The sequence below is a fragment of the Haplochromis burtoni genome, unplaced genomic scaffold (assembly GCF_018398535.1).
Source record: "Haplochromis burtoni strain Fernald_Lab_line unplaced genomic scaffold, NCSU_Asbu1 Contig_151, whole genome shotgun sequence".
NCBI lineage: Eukaryota > Metazoa > Chordata > Actinopteri > Cichliformes > Cichlidae > Haplochromis > Haplochromis burtoni.
The window spans coordinates 1,278,784-1,298,672 of record NW_024582512.1 but is presented as its reverse complement, the minus strand read 5'-3'; the positions used below and the strand labels follow the sequence as shown (position 1 = coordinate 1,298,672).

Genomic DNA, 19,889 nt, shown 5'->3' with positions numbered 1-19,889 from the left:
AGAGAAACTGAAATGTGAGCTTTGACTTAACTACCCTGAAGAAACAGAGGAATACACGAGTTCTAATGATTTTTTTACTCTGGCTTTGACTATTTTCTCTACTGTCTATTATCACTCCGTCTGCAGTTTTGTGTCTGCACGTGGGGAACATTCTTTCATAATTAAAAAAATTTCCTGACTTTACTGATAAAGTGAAGGTCATATGCACATGGGGGCATGCGAATGCGACAGACTTGTAGACTGAAAAATGGTAAATGCTTATGAGCAAGGTTGTGCTACCAGATGTGAGGAAAATCCACTTGACTGATATGAATCCACCCTGTAGTTATAACCTAAAAAGCAACCCTTAATCCTGACCTATCACAAAAGTCTTACTTCAAGCTATGTGTCTAATCCCATAATGCTGCTCAACCACAGAGAAATATCTGGGACAGAAACGAGATTTACTCAGCATAAGGTCAGAAATGGATAAAGTGATGATGGACCATTATTGAACTAACATACAATATTGTACATAAAATAAACAGAGAAGAATATGCACTATTATCTGCTTTATTTTTAGTTTTTTTTAAATAAGGAGAAAATAAGAAAAAATTGTCTTTGACCTCTTGGACCTCTTTTTTTCTTCTTCCATTGAGCACTTCAAATTCTTAAACTGCACTTTCATAGTCCAGTAACAACAAACTTAACCTCAGCATTAAACTTCTCCATCTAGGGGTTAGCGCAGTGGAACATCTGCCTACATTTGACCCAATCCCATAAGCTTCCTGTACCATTCCAACCCTTTGCATGTCCTTCTTCACTAGATCCATCAAATCTCTCTGTGGTCTTCCTTTTCCCCCTGTTTGGGAGCTCCATATTCAGCATCCTTCACCTAATATCCACTATCCTTCCTCCTCACGTTCAGGCGATCTCAGCCTTGCTTCTCTAACTTTGTCTCCAAACTGCTCAATCTAAGCTGTCCCTTAAAATTAAAATGAAATGAAAGATCATACCTATGCTTCTTCATGAAAGAAGCAAAAATATGAATGAAACATACAATCCAACTGGCATCTGGAGAAAATGTCCTAGAAAATGTCCAAGCCTCATCTTCTGAACCCAACTCAGGGCTCAAACACATGAAAACATGCATAATGTACGTAAACATACTTATTTATTCCTGATATCACAATTAATTACTGACATGTGACTTTCCCGTCTAATCAACAACAGCTGGTAATAAGTTAACACCATGCCAGATAATTTTAGGCTCGAGTGTCAAAAATATCACACTTTCATGCTGATAAACAGTTTGATTGCCTTCTCACATTTTATTCAAAAATGTTTGAGCCACTCCAAAAAAGTTTTACTAATGCCACTGACAGGAGCCAACACCGTCAAAAACAACAGCACTTGCCACCAGAAAAGTTCAGGATATCCTCAACAACTCAACACAATATCCCTGTCATCAGACAACAGCGAGCTTCGCTGACTCATCAACTGCTGTCGGACTCCTATCACTAAATTTTACAGCCACCTCAAGTCCAGAGCTGTTTGTCCTACAGTGACCACCGTAGTTAGGATTATGCAGGTAAATTGGGAAGAAAACAGAACTCCGTTGACTGCAATCTACTGACATCTACTGGTTAGATTTTACAGACCGTAACTTTAATTCAATATTTCCAGTAACAGGAACATTATTAAAAGTAACACAGTAGCACTCTCATGCTAATATTTTGTATTTGTTTTTATTGCCATGTGCATGTGCGTGTATATTGGTGATATACACGCACATGCACATGGATATACTTTCATATCATATTTTCTTTTGCAGGTATATAGGTTATGCCTTACCGCCCACTGAGCAGGAATCCAGCAACCACTGCCAGCAGGACCAGAGCCAGTGTGATGGCCACCGCTACTATCGAAGCTTGAGCACGCTCACTAGTAGCAGTTACTGCCAAAGAAAAGACATGGGATTACACACAGTACACAAACACAAAACCACACCTGGCATCTGTTGTTGATACAGCCCCAGAACACAGGTGGGAGTTGTGTACAAGTTAAACTTCATTGTATTGTCATTCTCTCCTTCTCTTTGGTGTACTCACAGTAAGGGCTGGTCTGGAATTCAAAGCGCCGGCTAAATGCACCATAGCCTGCTGAGGTCCTGGCTCGTACCTGTAATGCATCATATCATTCATGCACCATACTTCAATTTAATTCATTTGGATTTGCTTGATCTTAGGCAATACTGACAAACTATTTTGTCATTGCTACATATTTAAATATTTTTTCCTTCCCTTTTGTCATCCAGTTCCATTATCAGTCTCTTAATTTGTGAAACCCATTTCTGACCTGGAAGATGTAAGCTGAAGAGGGCTTCAGGCCTTCCACCACCATTTCAGTATCCTTGGATTTTATTATTGTGTAACTGGAGTCCTGTTCCTTTAGTTGAAGAAAGAGAATGTTAGCTTAATTTATTCATGTGTTCTACTAACATTTTTGTACTTTTGATTGTCAAAAATGTGTTGCCCCAATAATTGTATTGCCAAAATGTATGCATATAGCTTATTGCTGCTTTCTCTCCGCAGCTACCTGTGGTATATGCGAGCATGAGTGTGTCTAAATGCCTGTGTGTAGGGATCACTTTTCCAACTGTAACCACATCAGGTTTTAACTCAGCTAAATGCTGCCTCCATTAGCCAGATGCCATTAGCTCACCACTGACCACAAACCCTACCCTGCTCTCCAATGTACCTTTATTGTGACCTTAGAAAAGAAGACATCAGAGGATTACAGGCAGAAAAGAGGAAGGGCACAGGAACAATGATCTGCACAGAAGCATCAAATTGCTGTCCCTACTTAAGTCCAACTTAACAAAAAAGGGGGGGGGAAAGGCTATTATGCTGTTACAAAGACTTTTGAAGTCAAAGTTTTCTCACTGGACCTGGCTTAAAACACAATTTCAGTAAGATACACACATCTGTAGCTGTAACAAATTAGGTGTGTTATACAGGGCAAAGGGGAAGTGCTGCTAGAGGTTGTTCAAGCATGGTCAGTTTCTTATATATATATATATATATATAATATATATATATATATTATTATATAATATTATAATTATATATATATATAGTATATATTATATATACTCTTAAAAAGGCCAGATACAACCAGTGTCACTAGCTATGTACTTTGAAAATGACATTTATCAACAGAAATGTTTATATGATGTGTGTGTGTCTGTGGACTAAAGTCAATATGATATCTATTGTACAACTAAAAGCAAAAGCTTGAACAAGAATAACCCTACAAATGAGTTTTCTGTTGTATAGTACATTTAATTTCATAGTACATATTGTTCAAAACTGTATACATTAAAACACTAAACTGGAAAACCAGTGCTTTTAAAACTGAAAGCTCTACTGTACGAGAGGTTCAGGGAGGTACTAGGAAAACACAGCTGGCCCAAGGGCAGTAGACAAAGGTACACAGCTTTGTGAAAAGATTTTTACCTTTTCAAAATACTTGATCTCATACTCTAGGATGATGCCGTTGGGACGATCAGGCTCTGCCCAAGAAAGGGCAATGCTGCTCTTCCCTGTATGACCTTTCCTCACCACACTCACAGGGGACGGTGCTGCAGAAACAAAGATTCAAAGAAAATAGTACGGTTTGAAGTATCAACATAAATAGCACAATCCAGCAGTTAAATATGATGCAACCCATTGCACTTCTCACTGCATTTCACATTATTAAAACTAAATAACACAGGCATAAAACTCTAATAAACAGTGGCACAAAGGCACGTGGCAAAGTGTGCCAATGTTGTAAAATCTGCTGGATCCCATCAGCATTCACAAGACATCATTCTTTTGAGGACACCTCATCCTTTGATGTTTACATGCACATAACTAATTGTCATGCATGCTGTGATTGCTGTAAATCATGAAAAATTTAACTGTAGATTAAAAAATCTAAAGAGGATTTTAAATATGGCGACAATAGGAAGAGGTTTTTCATGTAACAACTTACACAGTAACGGATATCTATCTTTGCTGTTTGGTGATTTCTTTCAAAGACATAATTTGCCATGTTTTTTCTTATGAGTGTCATGTTTGGAATTTAGGCTCCTCTCTGAGGTTGTTTGCTTTTGTCTGTCAAGCTCCAGCTCAAAAAATGTTATTTTTGGTTACCAAGCAGCTCTGCCTCAGAAGCATGTTTGCAATTTGGCAACAAGGTGCACCTGTGTCTAATTAAACCATCCCTTTATGTCTTGCTGCTGGCTGAGCATGTGCTGCCAGAGAAGCATATGAATTCAACTGTTTAAGTCTTCACATTTGAGTGTCTAGTGTACCAAATTTGGCACACATTAAAGGTTACGAAATACACTGTAAAACTCTTCTAATGTAGAATCAACACAAACAACAAAATAACGACATAAATGTGTCACTTTTATGCACAATCCAATATATTTGTGTATTTCGTTCTTTTCTTTGTATTTCTTTAAAGCTTATATTTTCATTTATGTCTTTTTTCTGTCATTTATCCTTTCAGTTTTGAAGTGAGCTTTGTTCTGCAAGTTTACATCAATTGCAAAGCCATCCTGGTGTAACCTGATCTATTGGTTCATCTCTCAGAGGGACAATTGGAGAGTCTCTGACACATAAAGAGCTTTTAACTAGGCAAAATGCTCCCTCAGGCAACATCCCTATAGCCTGTGTGTGTGTGAATGTTGATGCGCGTGGATGTGCATGTGAATGTGTGGCTACTGCAAATGCTAAACACCGTTTAGGTTTCAATGGCCTCAGCAGAAGTCCACAGAGAATAAATCATCGCTACAAACACAGTAACTGTATCTTGAGTGGATGGTTGCACAGAAGTGTTATCTGGAATATCTTAAAAGCCTGAAACCAGAGACCGAAACTCACACACATACACACACTCAATGCTTAAATGGTATAAAGCCTGGATTCAATGATGAGAGAGAGGGTTTATTTTCCCAGCAGCTTTATGGGTAACAATACACCAAAATCTAAGTTTACACCCTCCAAAAATGGATGCAGTTTTCCATTCTATATTTAATCAAATGTTTTGAAAAGGATTTGTAAAGAGGGTACAGCCTTTTACCAAAGCTAGTGATTTTTAGGGGTATATAAATCATTCTTAGATTTGAAGTAGGGATTTTGTCTCAAAATTGTCATCAAAAATGTTGTTAAACATTATTTTTCACAAAGAAACAATAAGGACACTAATTATAGAGGTTACGTTCCTTTAATGCCTTTAAAATCTTTATTTAGTCAAAAAATTACCTAAATCATAATCCATCCATCCTTCCATTTTCTTCCACTTATCTGTGGCAGGGTCGTGGTGGAAGCAGCCTCAGCAGAGAAGCCCAGACCTCCCTCTCTTTAGCCACCTCCTCCAGCTTGTCTGGGGGAACACCAAGACGTTCCCAGGCCAGCTGAGAGATATAATCTCTCCAGCATTTCCTGGGTCTGCCCCGGGGCCTACTCCCAGCGGGACATGCCCGGAACACCATACCCAGGAGGCATCTAGGAGACATCCTTGTCAGAAACCCGTTCCTCCCAATCACGCCACTCCAGGTCTCACTGTCATTGCCCACATGAGCTTTGAAGTCTCCCAATAAGGCGACAGAGTCCACAGGGGGAGCACCCTCAAGTACCCCACCGAGGGACTCCAAGAAGGCCAGGTACTCTGTATTGTCCTTTGGCACATAAGTGGCTCATCCGGGTGGTGAGCCTACAAGAGGGTGGACCCATGTCTCTTTTTCGGGTTGTGCCTTGCCGCGCCCCATGGACTAAGGCCCGGGCACCAGGCACTCACCGTTGGGCACCCTTAATGGACCTGGCTCCAGGGCTCCAGGGCAGGTCTCGGTAACCCTATCCCAGCCAGAGTGAACTGTTTCCTAGATCTTTCAATCATAGGGATTTTTGAATGACTCTTTTTCTGGTCCCTCACCCAGGACTAATTTCCCATGGGAGAGCCTACCAGGGGATGAAAGCCCCTTGTCAACATAGCCCCTGAGATTACTGGGACACACAAATGCCTCCACCACGACAAGATAGCAAACTCGTAATTCTTAAAAAAATATTTTTCTGTCAATTTAGACAAACTAAAACTGTTGACTTTTTCTAGACTATAATCCAAACTATAGCCACACACAGCAATTAAACACTTTTTGGCTCACTTGGTTCTGTCTCTTCCTTATCACCAAATACAGATATATACAATATCTGTATATACCAAAATAGCACTGAGCAGTCACACTCAAACAAGTGCTTTAAAACCCAGATTTTCAATCGAGACAGAAGGAGAGGTAATAGAAGAGAGAGACGGGGAGGAGGGAATGCAAGAGGCAAAAAAAAGTGAAAAATGAAAGACGAGGAGGAGACATGTTGAAAGAGTGTAGACGGGACCCAGCAACACTTTTATTTTAACAACGGGGTAAACAGTGTAATGACACTTCTAGCTTTAAACACTTCCACTGCGTGTTATAACTGCTAATGAGCACGTACAGTATGCCAATGAAAACGCAAATGAAGATGAACTCCTGGTGTTTATGCCTGGTGGCTGGTAATGCTCTATTTGCTATCCGTCTGATACTTTTTTTTTTCTACAAAGAGTGAGTTTAGAAAAGGTAAAACCCATTCACTGGAGGAATACAGCTATCCAATGTAACAAATAAAAGCAACATTATCACAGTGCTAAACATAAATCTCCCAGACCACTATCTGTCTGCACATCACCAAAATCAATACCGGCTTTCAACGATCTCGTTTTTATCTTATAACTACCCTCTCGGAATGACTGATAGATAGATTGAGACAGAATGAATTGGAGATAGGGGACAGAGATGTCTTCACTAGGGTTGCAAAGTACAAAAACTGCTATCATCTATTTTGCGAGGAACTTTAAAACTTTAATCTGCCTTTTCTTTTGATGCAATACATTCGATTAGTGGCTTTGCACCAATCCAGCATCTTGCCACAATCCACTTCCCTATCAGCACATCAATATTGACAAAAAAATATAATAGCTGGAATATTTTAATTGTGGCTTGGAGATTTAATGCTGTGACCATAAACTGCTCCAATTTGGTGTATTTACAGAATTTGGATCTGTACCATTCCCATCACTCTTCCTTTATTTTATAACATTTATTTACTGTTGCTGGATTAATTAGGATATAAATGTTTTTTGTTTTTTTTTTAAATTAGAGGAAGTAAATGAAAATTAATGCACAAACAACTGAGCTATTGGTGCCTTTCTATATTTTGACAATACACACCACACTTATAAGATTCAGTTTCCTAAGTTATATGTTAGAAGGCTTTTTGTTCCTTTTCAACCACTAAATCCTTGAGTTAACCTTCACGACCTTGGTGGATGTTAGCCAATTTGAATGGATTGTTAAAATAAACACACTCTACAACCCTACAAATCTTTTATCTAAATTCATTTAGTACTTTTTGAGCTATCATGTATACAGACAGAAAGAATGCAATGCTACCAACAATATAACCTCTTTGCTAAGATAGTGTTGGGATTGTTGGGAGCCACAATGTTGGGTGAAGAAATACTATGTTATACCTGTCAAACAGTGTGATCTATGGCATTAATCATAGTTTCAACTAAAGAAATAGAAACAAATGATGTGTTTTTGCAACAAAGTGTTCGGAACAAAGTGATTAAAGATACAATTTAAAGTTATGTGTAGAGAAAATGCACTGGCTCATACCTTGAGTTGGGTGCCTTTTGATAATTGAATGACTCATAGGTCAGTGTAAGTGGCTTACAAACAAAAAAGATATTCATATGAAAATAGTCATGCACAAGGACTGAATGGGAAGTCTGTCTCCCTGTTAGAAACATCTAAAGAAATGAAAGGTGGTTCAAGACTTTTGCACAGTATTGCACGCTCCACATCAAAGTAAAATAAATAGCTGCAGTGGCAGGCAGCACATTTTTACCACACGCAAGCTAATGTATCATGGTACATTTGATTAATAGCCAATAGCAGAAAAAACATATTTGGGAGCATTTACTGTGCAAGTGGCACTCAATGTGCCTACAGCAGGAACAAATAACCTGAAATAAGATATTTTAAAACAGACAGAGCTATCCTAATAAAACAAAGCTGTAAAACTTGTGCTTATTAAATAAAAAAAAGAAACTATTTAGATTTCAAAGCTTCCTTTTTGAGTGTGTAGAAAGAGCAATATGCTAATTGTTTCCACTCAAACATTCATCAATGTCTGAGCAAATACAGAGCTTAAAATGTAACATATGGGAAACAATCACTGGGTTGCAGGGAAACTTGTATGAGCATTTTGGTGGCTTACTTTTCTTTTCAAAATTAATTTCTACCTCATAAAGGCAGGTGCTAGCAAGCCACCTTATCAAATGTATATACCAGTGTGTCAAGGAACATCAAAGCAGAGAAAAATATGTGGGCTTCCATGCTCCAACAGTGCTCTTTGTATTTTTGAATGTATACAAGCAGTTAATGTCCAGACTCTCACTATTGTCTCTTTACTTCCGTCCTCTGCTTATCTTTCCTGCTGTTACAGCTTCTTGCTGTAACCTTTTCTTTCCTTATCACAAGCATCCTATCATTTTCCCTCCACATTTTGCCCCCTCTGCCCTGTTGTTCTCTCGTTCTCTGTCGTACATTTCTCCCGTTTTTCACCTCTCCTGATCTCCTCTTCCCAACAACCAACACTTTATTATTCAGCAGGGTTTCGCAGGGACACTGTGAAATCACCTATTTCACGGATAACTTATCGTGTGTGACACTTTTCACACATCAAACAGCAGATCCTCTGACTCTATCTCTCTCCCTGCCTAAGCCTTAGCAGTAGTTTTGTCTCAGTACCTTGTTTTTACTGTCAGAGAGCAGAAGCACATTCTAGACCAGTCACATACGAGCACAACAAAAATGCAGGTGGTTAAACTGCTGATTGAGGTTTTCACTTAGTAATTACATCTGTCACTAAAGAGCAGATGGATCAGAACATTTTAAATCAGTCATTACAATTACTGCCTCAGGATTATTGTGAAAATGATTGTTCCAAATAATGTTAGTCACTTGATACACAGCCTTCCAGTAGTTGAAGTGCTCACTTTGTTGGTTTTGTGAGTCGCATTACACAAACAGCGGTTGGTGCACACTGCTACAAAGAGCTAGGAGCTGTATTCAAAAAACATCCTTGGGCTAAAAGGATCTCTTATTCCTAGGGGTGGACTTACTTCTAACTTTAGTACTCTCAAGTTCATTCGTTCTGAAATGATTCACAAAAATTTTGGTTTTAAAAGCAGATGCAACATCTAGAAGATGTTAGAAAGTTTTCACTCCTAAGTCAATATAATCTACATAAAATCAGCCAAAGCAGCTGCAGGCAACATTCACTGCTGTTATTATTTTACACAAGTACAATGACATAGCACAATTACACAAGTGGCTGTGTCATTATCATGACATTGAAAAACGTTGTAAATGAATCCAAAATGCAATATTTAAAGCACAGTTTCACAGTGTTTAGCATCATAAACTGTATTACATAAACAAAGATGGCTTTCTAAGTGGATTCTTACCTAAAACTAAAATTCTTTCACTAACACAGACCTGTTACTTGTCAATCAAAAGACAAAAGTTCCCTCTTTATTTTTTTTTTTATATTTTTGCTTCCAAGCAGAGTTCTTCCTTTCTTGTAATGTTTATTGTAGTGTAGTAGTTCTCTAGGCTTTCTGAAGGTCTTTGGACACTCATCAGAAATGGTCTTATTCTTAAGGATAGAAAACAGGGGGAAAAGGCTGCAGTATGCCAAATTACACAAGAATTGGACTGAAATGCAGTGGCAACAGGTCTGATTGTATGAAATCTTTGGTTCACGTCTTTGTCTAAGATGTAAGGAGGTCAGGGGGGAAATATAAAAGTGAATGGGGTTGAATTTCAGCCAGGGCATTAAAAAGAAAAACTGCCTTGCCTTTTGCCTAATATATTGTATTTCTATGTATGTTTACACATGCTTCAATAATTTGCTGCACCGTTTTTCTTTTTTTCCCTAGAAAAATATTAAATGAAGATTGGGTTATAACCTTTGTACAGTTAATGGTATACGTGAGTCTTGGTGACATCTATAGCATTAGGGCCATCTCTCTTTACTAGCCTACTAGTTTCCTCATTTTTTTATTTTTCCCAGCACCTTTAAATACTACTTCAAATGGAAAACCCTACACATGCTGGGAAAGCACAAGTTCACGCTTGAGCCACCTTTCAGAATAGGATGTTGCTATGTTGGCTAATGAATCTAGATAATAATTAGCTGAATAATAACACTGGAAAGAGGTGTTATATCTACTATTTTCTACTTTCTACTATTTTTTTTACACAGAGTAAGGCATTTAGAGTGCATTTCAGATGGCACGGCCAGGTTGTACATTCATGCTTGTTTATATTTGTACTAATTAGAACTGTTAACCACCAAGCTGCTCTCAGTATGCTCACACGATTCTGTTTTCAAGGTAATGTTAAAAAAACACCCTCACTTACAGTAGCATGTACCAGATACAAGCCAAAGTACAGCAGATTTTATTGGTCTGTGACTCTGTCAGCCATGTGTAATCTAACGTAATCCCTAATCTCCACTTGGTCCAGTGACTGCCTAACTTTAATCCAGCTACAACTGAAATAAACTGCATTTGAGTTGTGTAGTCTGGTGTAATCCACTCAGTGTGCTGACAGCCACAGTGACAACACATTTAGAGGACTGCCAGTAGTCTTGACTGTTAGACAGCCATCTGCCTCGCTCTTTTTCCTGTCCTCCTAAACACAAACTGTACCTTCCTGATTACTTGTACAGCTCCTCCCATTGATACTACTAATAATAACTGCTATTCTTTGGCTGCCAGTAAACCATCTGTTTGGATGGAACAAACACATTCTTTCGACATAGCTTTTTTTCCCCCTCTTGCCTTTTCTCCTGACAGAAGCCTTGGGGAAGAGAGTAGTAATTTTGCATTTTTCTCATTGCATTATGCTTTGCGCTACCCATTTCATTACAAGCAAATAAAACTAAAACTAACAAAAGCACATAACTCTTAACCCATAAAAAATAGGTTCCCAGTGGAGTGTGAATCCTAATCTTCATTTAAAAGGAAGCTAACAAAGCATCCAGTATTTACAGCTATGTGAAGTAGCTGGACTCTTTCATTATCCAATATGTGTTTGGCCACTTTAGTGGTTTTCATTTGGTGCTTAAGCTGACTTCATGGTTACAAAGATCTGCTAAGCTGCTCTGGCATCACATATAATGCATACTCCCAAAAATGATGAATGCTGAACATCACACCAGCCTAGGTTTTGTTTTTTTGTTCACACTTGAGCAAACATAGCCCTCACCAACCTAAAATTCAAATGTAAACTTGTATGGCATCAGCATGATCCATCAGTGTTGATAGACATGCAGAATAACACCTGCTGCCACGCACGACAGCCCATACACATAACAGAGCTTTCATTATGCCACAGATTCCTGTGAATCTCATTGATGCGCCTAATTGAGGGGACCAAGCTGCTTTTTCGATGACATAGCTGGATGCAAAAACAAAAAAAAAGGCTGTCCACTGTGTCATGTTCTCTCCTTCGCTGCAGGGATAATGCATAAGTGAAAATTAATACAGCAACAGATTTGTTGGACAAATACTGTGATAATTTGATCATCTGGTGTCTTTGTTATCAAACCCAGATTGTCATGCGATGAATCTGGCATGCCAGTTGGTCTGTGGCATTTTAAATAAGCGTGGAGAAGAAGCAGTTATGACAAAACATTTGACTTTTGCTGGAGAATTCAGGATAAGTTCAAATGGAGGAGTGAACAGGTATGGTGAATGTGATGATGAGTCAAATCTGGCGGAACATACCTGCCTGATTGGTTGTCACATTAAGTGACACATACTGCTTTGCATGGCCTTTGGCTAGGTCTGACACTCCGTTGACGGCTTCCAATAAGAAGCTGTAGTTGGTGTGTGACTGCAGGTCAGCCACCATCACTGAGGTGTTCGACAGGCCAGTGCGGCGTGGCAGAAAACGTACATTGGGACCGCACTCTTCCAAGCCCCTTCCGTCTGGCAGGACCTGTCTACAGATGACGTTATAGCGCACATCCTTCCTGCCACCTGTATCCATAGGAATGGACCACTCCAAGAAGACGCTGGTCTCGTTGACATTAGAAATAGCATTACGAGGAGCAGATGGAGGGCCTGAGGGAGATGAAAAGGGCTTAGAAGAAGATACAGCTAGAAATACAAAGAAGCATTTGGATAAACAAAAGCCTTGAAAGTGAGCATGAGCAAATGTAAAGGGGTTATATCCTCACGTGTGCACGCCATATTAGAAGGGTCAGAGTCTAGCTTAAAGTATCCGTCTTCACAGCTGCAAGCAGTGGCTCCCATCTGTCTGGCCACACTGTGAGGTGGACATTTACTACAGGCCAAAGACTCCAGCAGCGAGCGGTAAAACCCCACTTTGCAGACTGAAAGACAGGGAGGAGAGAGGATGTTTGGGGGTGGATAGGGAGATGATAAAAGTGGACATATAAATAGAAAGGAGAAAAGGGGTCACAGAGAGAGGTACAAATACAAAAAAAAGTGGGGGAGAAAAAGACATGGTTATTTCTTTTGAAAAAAAAGGAGGTCAGCGTCACACTGGTAGGAAATTTTCCCTGGGTGGTTGCGGTTGTTTTGAGGTTCCTCGTCAGAGATATACAGCAGTTTCATAGTTGAAATTAAAAGAAGCATTTGGCACACTTATATTGTTTCTTTTGAAGTCTGATTTCTTCTTATATCCCTCCGGGGCTTATTTCTTTTAGTCAACCTGTATAACCTTGCTTTTCATGTTTCACTGTTTAATCAAAAAGTTTTCCTCATTGAAGGATTTCCCTTCTTGTATTATCTTCAGTTCAATGATTTATAACCAGCACCTGATTAAGTTTGGACTTGCATCTGCTTCCCAATATTGGTGCCATATGTGCAGCATTTACAAACAAATACGACAAGAACACAAACAGGCAAAATTTACTTTCCTCCCACACAAACACACACACAGACAGATCTCAGGCTGATCTAAGTGGGGCAGGTAGACGGGATGCTGATGCACTATGAATGTTAAATGGTACTCATACATCAACAGTCTCACAAACCAGCTTAACGAGTTGGCTGTTGTCATCCAGATAAGTTCTGATAAGTGGAGTTCTATAAGTTATTGCAACGTCAGTGGCATATTTCTATATCACTAAGCAGGACAAGGGGGAGAATTGAGGAAAAAAAAGACTTGTCCTCTAAATTTAGGAGCTGGTGTTTCCCCAGTTATTGTGAAGCCCACTCAGATCACAGCTATGATTAAGAACTACATAATTAAACCTCAGGTAGGAGGACAGGAGGACAAAAACTAGGAAACGGAAACAATACGTGATGGTTAAAAACAGAGATAAGGTGAGAAAAGGAAATGATAGGAGGAGAAAAGCCAAGCTTACAAGGATGAGACAAGGAGAAAGAAGAGAAGAAAGGACGAGACAAAGGAAGACTGGTGGGATGGTTTGTGTGTATGTCTGTGTGCGTGCGCGTGCGCGTGTGCGTGTGTGTGTGTGTGTTTCAGTCGTTAGGCAGCAGTGGCTCTGATTCACCTTGACGGAACCTTGGTCTGTTGTCATGGAACATTAGGCCTGAAAAATTCTCCCTCTGCCCTGGATCACTCTAAGTCTCACCTTTGCTTCTCGCACACACACACACACGCGCGCGCGCGCGCACACACACACACACGGAAACAGGCCTTTTATAAAATCTGTTTGGCATTTCGAATGCCTCACATACTGTAATTATAAGTTGGGGCTCAAGATAATGTTTTTGACACATTTATGAAGCTGGCGAAGCTTCAGGACAGGATTACATCTGGTGACATTCTCTATGCTTAACTGCCTTTGTATGGCTTGTTTCATTCAGGTGTTTAAGAAAGTTATTCCATGAGATACATTTTTGTGTATTTTTGTTTCATGAAGCATTTTAATGTTTCAGCTTCTGTACTGATGGTTACTCCCTTACTTAATGTGCTTTGTTAGGCCAATGATGTACTACCCTCAACATGGGTGTGCGAGCCAGGGCAGTAGGACACACCTAATCTTTTTGTGAGCCTGTTACCACACACACACACCTACACACTTGTGGTTGCATATAGATTTATTGCCATTGTCTGGTCTCTAGCTCTCCTTGGCTTCATCCTCCAAACCCCCATGGTCAAATCAATAAAAATGGGATGGCAGCTCATTTCACATACATAGACAAGCATATTTGTGCCCAAACAGTGAAGTAGAGTGTTGGAGAGTAGAGTCAAAGCAGAAAATAAATAAATGAAAAAAAAGAAAAGAAAAACTTCTTTAATAATTTCTGATACTACATTCAGGTATAATGCCAAGATGATGGATTATCTTTATTTATTTTTCATCTCTTTTTGATTTGGTAAGCTCTCATCATCAGGCGTGCGTGTCTGTAACTTTGTGTGCGTGTATGTGGTGCTCCCCAAAGATCACCTGTCAGTCAAACAGTATGGTGTGGGCACAGTGTGGTACTATGATGGCTCCCTACTTGGATTTCCTGTTCAACTCGTTTTGACATTCTGGATGTTTTTTTCTTTCTTTCTTCTTAATTTGTCTGTTGGCCACCGTTGTGGCCAGCTGTCACTCAAGAGAATACACACATATATGATCTCTAATTGTTCTTGGGAAATAGTGAAACCACTCTACCATAATGAAAATCAAATAAATCTATTTGTTAGCTGAAAAATAGATATATTTTTCCTATTCCACGTTTGATAGACTGATAGACTTTTGCTCCCAGTGTGGCGTCAAAGGCGAGATGATGCGCTCTGATTAAATTAAATTAATGTATGGAAATGTCTTTCCCCTGGAAGTTGTAAATGATTATGAAAATGATATAAACATTTGCAATTAAAATGTGCAAACTGGCATGAAAAAAAAATCCATTGGATGCCACTTTAATAAAAGTCAATTCTAGTTGACTAATCACTACTTGTTAAGGTATTTATTATCATTAATTCTACTTCATTTCCATTTTCATTTAGGATAAATAGATTACCCATGCTCTACATGCAAATGAACAAAGAACATGCAGAGAAATTAAGTCTATAGATGCGTTTTTTGAATTGTATGAGTACAGCTGACAACATATATCATGACTACATATCAATATCACTCTCTTCACTTAATTATGTGTTAAAGGATTTGAATGCAAAGGTTTGTGAAGGTCAGAGAAGCAAACTGGAGGTTGGAAATAGGATTAAGTGCTTAAAAAGCCACAGAGAGTAAATTTAAGAACACAGTCTAGAATCTGAGAGCAAGAAACAGCTGAGGGGCAGCCTTAAGATCCACAGTACAACTGTCTAGATAGGACTGCATAACATGCAAGCGGTCTACATTAACTTTACATGGCAGCTTGATTACTAAAGTTTTATTAAAAAATAAGTGCTATTTTTAAGTGATTTTTTTTCACTTCATTTATTTTACATTGCATTTACTGTCTGTTTTTGACCAACTCACCTTTTGTATTTCCACAACAATAGCGAGGGACATGCAGGCAGCTGGATTCGGATGAGGTGCTTTAATTCTTTAACCATCTTAAATGCGCAAATAACCGAAAACACATATGTATACACACTAACAGACACACTTCCTGCAGTGAGATTAGTTATGGTCATGCCTGGCTGACTGAAATAGCTCATTCCTCATTGTGAATGCAACCTGAATAGACGGCGTTGGTGGTATTAATGTACGTGTGTACGAGTATGTGTTGCCCTTGGGCAAGCTGTCTTTCTGATGCCACGCAGCTCTTAATGCACAGCACAAAGGGTAATAGGTAATTAATATGCAATACACACTAATGTGCATTTGTGTGTGTTTGACTGTAAGGTTAATACGTAATTAATATGCATCATACACTGGCATCCCAGGCAATTAAGGATCCAGCGGTATCCGTTGATGCTTCTTAACGAACGTCCTCTTTAATTGGAAACATTTCACTGTAAACATGTTGATTTATATGACTGTCTGTCGTTTGGTGGGATTAGAGCGAGTAAGCGATTAAGGCAGAGAGAAGGAGACGTACTGAGATAAGGACTAAAATGAAAGAGAATTTAAAGTTAAGGACCACATACTGTGTCTGAACACTGGATTTAAATTTATTTATATGGGCTTAGAAAACTGTACGGATGCAAATATATTAAAAAAAAAGATCTCTTATGTATAATTACATAGTATGTTAATGGATTATTACTGATCATACCAATGCATCAGATTGCTGGAGAACACTGCATACCGGACTACACAGTAAATTGTAAATGTAGCTGTTGTAGTTGTTTTTACTGCAGTTATGTTGCACCACTGAACCACCAAACAGCCATAAAAAGATGAAATGAGGATGGAAACACAAATGGCTCACACCATTCTGTGACAACCACTTACGTTTCCATCTTTCCCGTCACTCTTCCAACAGCACACACAGTCAGCAGGACTGACCAAAAAGTAAACTTTGACTGAAGAAATCCAAATACTCACAAGGCTGAATTTCAATGCACTGCCTATATTTTAGCAGATACTATTGTGAACTAATAAACCAGCTGAGGAAACACAGTAAATATCCTGTTCCTGTGTTTGTCCCACAGCAAACTACTGGCCTAACAATCATAAACACGTGTTTCAGGGTGTGCATGCATGAGATGTTTCATACCTTTATTATTTTTGTATTGCTGTGTTTGTGTGCCTCTGCTTGTGTGCATGTGCCAATGCATGCTCATATTTGTGCATGTTTCTATGTGAACACAAACAAAGAAGGATGATAATACCGTAATAATACACAATCGAGTGAATGGGGTTTTCCTTTCTGTTGGTTGACAGAGGAGGCCATTGTTCACAACTCATTTATTCTCACAATCAGACCACGAGCAGAAACCCAAAGGTCAAGCATCCAGGTCACAATAGCTTTCGAACCAAACCCAATGTATTGGCTCAGTAAGTGTCTAGCCCTCTGATGCATGAATTATGAAAGCCTTGGTCAAGATTTTTTTCTTAAGTGCTTTTATTCTTCTCAGGACATGAAAAAAAATGTTCAACTCTTTTTTTCCCAAAAATATATTTTTTTATAAAGTTATAAACTTGTCCACTCCAGTGGACTACATGTGCCTGAGCACTTAGCATGAAATAATGTGAATTTACTATAAAAATTAATTACCTTGTGTTCTATTGTAAATATACAAACACTTGTTTGCTTGTATCCTTTGAAAAACATCTCAGCAATTATTTTTGAACTTTCAACTCATAAGGCCCCAATGTTTAGACGTAAATAACAAAACCAATCAACAGTCCTAGCTGTGAATCCTACACCTGAATATGGCAAACTATCTCCAACAAGAGAAACATTTTTGAGTCTACACAGTTCTATAACGATGCAGGACAGTATTACCAAGCCCTTAGTAGCATGCTGGAAGAAAACACAAACTGACATCTTAGTCTCTGCATCTCCAAACACTTCTGTGTTCATCACACCTAGGCTGTCCGTAGTTCCTATGTCTCTGTTCTGCTCTGGCAGCCACTCTCATCATCACTGGACTTATCACTGAACACATCATCACTGCACTCATCAATGAAATCATCATCACTGGAGCTGGATGGAATTTCCTGGACTATTCTGTACGCTGCCTTATTCTTTGCTGCATTTGAAGTCTACAAAATGTGATAAAATAATTATTATAGTAACTCAAACTACAGCTGATCTGCACAGAAATATACATTTTAAATGAGTAGCTTATAAATGTAACAATTATATGCTTACTTATAACCAAAACAGTCCCAAAAAACAGTGAGACAATTTATGACTTATGTTAAAAAAATATAGTGGGTAATGCATGATGTCCACTACAGTGGACACATGGTTAATCGTAGTTTTCTACATATTAGACATAACAATTTCTTATTCCAAACAGATAATATCCTTCCCTAGATGTTACTGCATATCATCATATTTTTTTTACCTGTTGGGCTCTTTTAGCATAGAAGGATTGACAGGATATGCCAGCAGTGGTCGGCAGGGGTGACAGTTTGTCTGCCATCTTTGATTCAGAGGAAATTTACTTGCAGTTGCACTAACTGAACACTGAATTGACCTCAATGGAGCATGGCAGCAGAGAGCACTCTAGAGGCTAATATGCAGTTCCACCATAGAAACCAATGCATTAAAGAGATATGTACGTTTTAGTAGCTGTCCACTCCAGTGACCACTATGCATCAGAGGGCTAGAGAAAAAGAGTAAATATAAGAAATGTGTGATAAATCATAATATGCTGACTGGATGTCTTGGGAAAACAACTTAACTAGCCATAAAACATACTATAGTGCCCTTTCAGCATTTAGCTGACATTAATTTACTTCCAAATATTAGACTCCATCAATGGACCAACAAGCATGAAGAAAAATTGCACAGATCCACAAACTAGGTGTACAAAGGTTGGGATCTCAGTTGTACAACCATGCTCTTGCAAAAAGGTGATAGGACAGTGATATGTGACGTGTATAAAATTAGGTTGTGAATTTCTTATGACTTTTAATTCACAAATTTGCATGTATGGTATAATCCACCTGACTCAACACAAAAAATAGCATGCCTGCATTGCATCATTGCTGTAGAGCTATGATGGTTTTATAAAACGGGTGAAACTCATCACCTTTCTTAAATGCATTATGGGTAATATAGTGCCAAAATGATCAGTACTAAGCTTCCACTGGCTCGGACTCTGGAGATGGCCAGGCTTTCATGGAAAGAACCTTGCTCTGCTGAATGAAGCATTTTATGAATATTTCAGCAACTGCAGGAATGTGTGCGTGTGTTTCTGCGTGTCTGTGTGGGTGCATGAGCGTTTGCTCTTCCATCTTTGTGAGGACAAATGGCTGGCCCATTTTCTTCAAAGAGATTTTCTTTTAGGGGTATTGTCTGAGTGAGGATGATGCATTTGTCTGTTAGTGTAACAAATGGGATTATGCAACTTGCTATGCTGGTTATGGCTCGGGTCAGAGGTATGGTAATGACAATGAGTCAATTAAGGTCTTCACAAGTATAGATAAAACCATGTGGGTGTGTATGCATGTTAACAGGGGCAAGGGTAAAAGAGAGGAAGCTCTTCTGGGAAAGTCAGTTTACCCAACAAGCACTCAGGAAGCACTTTAGTTGTCATGACAGCATCACCACGTGGAGATGATGGGGGGAAGGGGGTGGGGAGAAAGCTGGAGAGAGAGCATGATGCAGGAGGAAAGAGTTCAATGAAAGAAGCCATTAGCAGATTCCAGTTGAGCAGGATCTAAAAGGAATAATGGTGGCTCTTTCCTTGATGAATCTAGTCAATTCATAGTTTAGGGGATGATGGTTTCCTGCCACTTGATATTTGCACTCTTTATCTTTGACTGTGATGAGGGATGGCAGAACATTTCTGTATGGGAATCTGAATACTCTAAACTCATATGACATGAATTAAAAAGACATAGATACAGGCTGGAAAGTATCTTACTTGAACTACTGGATGTTTTGGGTCCAGTGAATTCTGATCTAGTTATGAAAAATGGACAACAGAAGTTTAGAAAAATGTTGTCTGTCATCAGAATCTGGTGTAAACAACATGAAAGCACCTAAGTAAGGCCAATCCTACCATCAATGTATAAAGGGTTCTAGCTGGTGGTGGATGCTGTAATGATGTGCAGGATCTTTCCTGGTTAAACTTTGGACCTGTTAGTACCAACTGAGTACAGCCTAAACGAGTATTGTTGATGACC

General features: G+C 39.0%; 1 protein-coding gene across 2 annotated transcripts in view; it reads right to left on the bottom strand.

Annotated features, from left to right (window-relative positions):
• Positions 1–19,889, bottom strand: part of LOC102304993 (ephrin type-A receptor 5) — a 62,735-nt gene that overhangs the window by 20,810 nt on the left and 22,036 nt on the right. For both annotated transcript variants that reach the window (XM_014336665.2, XM_005931882.2), the window contains exons 4-9: positions 12,384–12,539; positions 11,929–12,267; positions 3,498–3,622; positions 2,338–2,427; positions 2,091–2,160; positions 1,834–1,936 (exon numbers count right to left, since the gene is read on the bottom strand). In XM_014336665.2, coding sequence (XP_014192151.1) covers positions 1,834–1,936; positions 2,091–2,160; positions 2,338–2,427; positions 3,498–3,622; positions 11,929–12,267; positions 12,384–12,539 — 883 coding nt within the window. The remainder of the gene's footprint in view (positions 1–1,833; positions 1,937–2,090; positions 2,161–2,337; positions 2,428–3,497; positions 3,623–11,928; positions 12,268–12,383; positions 12,540–19,889) is intronic.